General features: G+C 27.7%; 1 protein-coding gene across 1 annotated transcript; it reads right to left on the reverse strand.

The window, feature by feature from the left end:
- Positions 1 to 222: 222 nt before the first annotated feature.
- LOC117169869 (odorant receptor 82a-like) lies at positions 223 to 2,528 on the reverse strand. The gene is made up of 5 exons (XM_033356377.1): positions 2,226 to 2,528; positions 1,896 to 2,135; positions 1,534 to 1,659; positions 860 to 1,015; positions 223 to 273 (listed from the first exon to the last, which is right to left on the reverse strand). Exons 1-5 carry the CDS (start codon positions 2,526 to 2,528, stop codon positions 223 to 225), a joined length of 876 nt encoding a protein of 291 aa, XP_033212268.1.
- Between the last annotated feature and the right edge of the window lie 1,052 nt (positions 2,529 to 3,580).

The following is a 3,580-nucleotide window of genomic DNA, read 5'->3' on the forward strand; positions in this document are numbered from 1 at the left end:
TAAAAAATACATGAAAATTTGTAGCGGTCTTTTTTACAATTAAGGAATAAAATTCAAAATCGCACCTTTTTAGCACTCTAGTTATTGTTTCAAGAGATTTGTTTGAGAAGAAAAACAAAATAATAAAGGCTTCATTGCAAGGTGAAACAGATTAAGAAAATATAATCTGATTAGCGGTATTAGTCATACTCACAAGGGTATTAGTACCTTCGTATTGTTTTTTCAATTAATTGCCCGTAACAGCGAGAGACAGGAGATAGAAGACTTCAAAATCTAAGGAATAAGAAGTTTTTTTATCGTGTAACGAATATTAAGCTGTGAATAGGGTAAATGATAAAAATTTGTCAAAAAGAAAATAAAAATAATTTGAAGGAGTCAAAGGAGATTGCGAAAAATTTGACGATTTGAAATAATAATATTTTCGGAATAAAAAATGTTTAAACCAGCAAAATTATCTTTTTAAGTAACACTACAAAATAAAAATATGGCGAAAGTAGTATTTCCACAATTTAGTTGATTTTATCTTCAGCATTTCAAAATATTCTCTCATTTTGTAGTAAAATAAATTAATATAGAGGATGATTCGATACTTCATAAAATGTGTGATGCGTGTATATGACATTAACAATTTTATCTTGTATTTTGAATATAGTTTGATTAATTATTTTCGAGTTTTAATCTAAAATAGAAACTTCGGATGACTGGGGGAAGAATTTGTGGTATAGATTTTTCTCTGATATTTGTACTTTACAGAAATATTTTTAGAACAAAATGTTTTAATATACTGTAATGTGGGAAATAAATTTCAAGATTTATTTAAGCAGAAGGAATCAAATTAAATATTACTGAAAATGTTTACTTTGGTGTAGCTGTCAAGGGTCATATTAATAAATTTTCCAGCTGTAATTGTTATCGGCCTTTGAGATCGAATCATGATGATCCAAATCGATTTGCAATCGGCTGCTCGCATTTCGTACCACTTACAAGAATATATTTCACGCTGAACTGATTCATTCTGCCATGAAAAGAGATTGTAATTAACAACAAATAATAACTACTATATAAAACTATGACAATAATTTGTAAAACTTCAAATTAATTTTTTCTAGACAAATTTTTAGCTTACGATGCACGCGGAAATATATTTGGTTTTAATTTAAAAAGTTCTTATTGATTTAACCATAGCACATTGTTAATATACGGACAACAGAAAATTTGGTTTGCTCAACCAGAATTTTTTATTAGCAAAATTTAGTTGATTTCACCAAAACGGTTAGTTCATTTAACCAAATAGATATAATTTCTTGAATTCCATCAAAACATTTTGTTAAATCGAGTTTTTTCCGTTTCACACAAGTTTATTCTCACTTAACCAAGCTCTATGTATATCAACATTAAGGTATTTAAATAATGATCAAATTAATTACAAATTAATTAACAAACAAATTTAATTAAATTCAATTTTTTAATTTTTCATACATTTTTATAATTGAACAAAAAATTAATTACTAAATATTTAATTAATTAACTAACCTTATTACGTAAATAATCCCCACCGGAACAATATACTCCCGTAACCCACAAACCAGCCATGAATATTACCATAAATTTCATTAATTTGGTAACATCCACACGCCCCAAATCATTGTCTTGTGTTACCTGTACAAAAATATGTTTCATTTCTGAAAAAACTATTTTAAGTCGTTAAAAACTAATGTGCGTTTTAGTTGGTCGTTTTTTTTTACATAAAAGTTCAGGAATCAATTCAATAGCAAACATGCTATTATTGATTAGCTTTTCATGTAGTGATTAGTCTAAGTACAATATGCTTATATGTGATTATTAAAAAATATATGATGACAAATTAGTTCCATTCTTATAATATTATTACTCACTGTAATGAATGTAAATCCTGTCGCACAGATTTCTAAAATACTCAATATAACCTGGACTAGCAATTGATAGGAATAAATATATTCGATTTTCTGCGTAAATTCTATTGTCTTTTGATACATCTCAACTAAATTGGTCGTGGCAGACTTTCGAACATTTCTTTCGTCACTTAGGCTAACAATTTTTGAAAAGCGCACGATTTCCTCTTTTACCATTTCAATTTTTGCACACCCGTGTGATATCTTAAATATTTAATAATTTAATAATAGTTTTAGGTATTACATAGTGTTATTATTTTTATAATCAATCGATTGTTCGTTTAATATACGCACCATCATAATAAAAAGACCATCTATAAAAGCATTTCCGAAGCTTCCCACAAAAGTTGTGAAGGAGTGAATTAAAAAAATTATTTCAAATGCTGGTGATTTTTCTGCTTCAAAAGGAAATGCAGACTGTAGAATTAATTCTCTTTTTTCAGAATTATAAGTCAAAGCTGGAGTAATTATAAAAAAGGCTGCAGTGCTCAAGTAAAGAAATGAAGTGCATACAAAGAAATACTGAGAAAGTCTTAAAGCTTCCAAAATTATATTTTCTTCATTTTTAGTATTAATTTGCTCGCAGTCGTTGATCATTTCTATTAAAACATTCGTTACGTACCTATGTATATAATTTAAATGAAACGAATTAAAAATCACCGAAGGACCATCTGACACATGTGTCACGTGACCAAGATTCGTTCAAATGATGAACCAAAATTGCAACAAAGAAGGTTAATTATTCTGGAAAAAAAACGAAACATCAAATTGAAACTTGATCACGTGACACATGTATTAATTAAGTATAAGCATAAAAATTAATTATGTAATATTTATGCCCAAGCCTTAATTGCAATTAAAAATTTCAGATAATATGTCAATATATTCTCCATAAATAATAAAATATATTGGAAATTGAATCAGAATGAAAAGCTTCGCATTTTGCAATGAAGAATTTAAATGTCACAATTATAAAATAGAATTGTTGCAAATTAAACATGCGTAAAGAGACATTCGAAGTGCAAACAATTTGTGACTTTATGCGATTGTGCACTAACAACGAGAAAAGGGGTTTGAAATTGTTTAGTTGTATCTGTTGCTATTAATCATTTACTAATTTTACATACCAATTTAAAAATTCATCGATTTAAAATTATGATGCTAAAAAGCAAAACAATTTAAAGAATTTTAAATATCTTGAATGATTGAAACTTGAGAACGAGTATGATAAAAATTTGATTGTAAATTGAAAATTAAAAGATAAATACAGCGGAATATAAAAAGTTGACAGAGTATTCTTATAGTGAACGAGCGTTAATAAAAAAATGTAAACAATGAAAATGTAAAAAATACAACTATATTCAGTACCAACGTTTTTTCCTCAGGATTAGGAATTTTATGAAAAACATCACCTCTGCAAGTGTAGGGCAAATGCTACTCATTAACAATATTACATCTCTGCGTACAAGAAGAGCATTCCAAAATTGAAAAATCAAGCAAAATGTAAATATTGGAGAAATGAGTAAATACGCATAAATGTCAGAATGTCCAGGCCAAATGCCAATTTTTCGCAGGATAAATTCTATCGAGTGAGGTATGGTGCTTTGATGCATCTTTATGCAATATTCATCTCTGAAGTATGAAAATAT

Source organism: Belonocnema kinseyi, chromosome 3 (genome assembly GCF_010883055.1).
Source record: "Belonocnema kinseyi isolate 2016_QV_RU_SX_M_011 chromosome 3, B_treatae_v1, whole genome shotgun sequence".
NCBI classification, from domain to species: Eukaryota; Metazoa; Arthropoda; class Insecta; order Hymenoptera; family Cynipidae; genus Belonocnema; species Belonocnema kinseyi.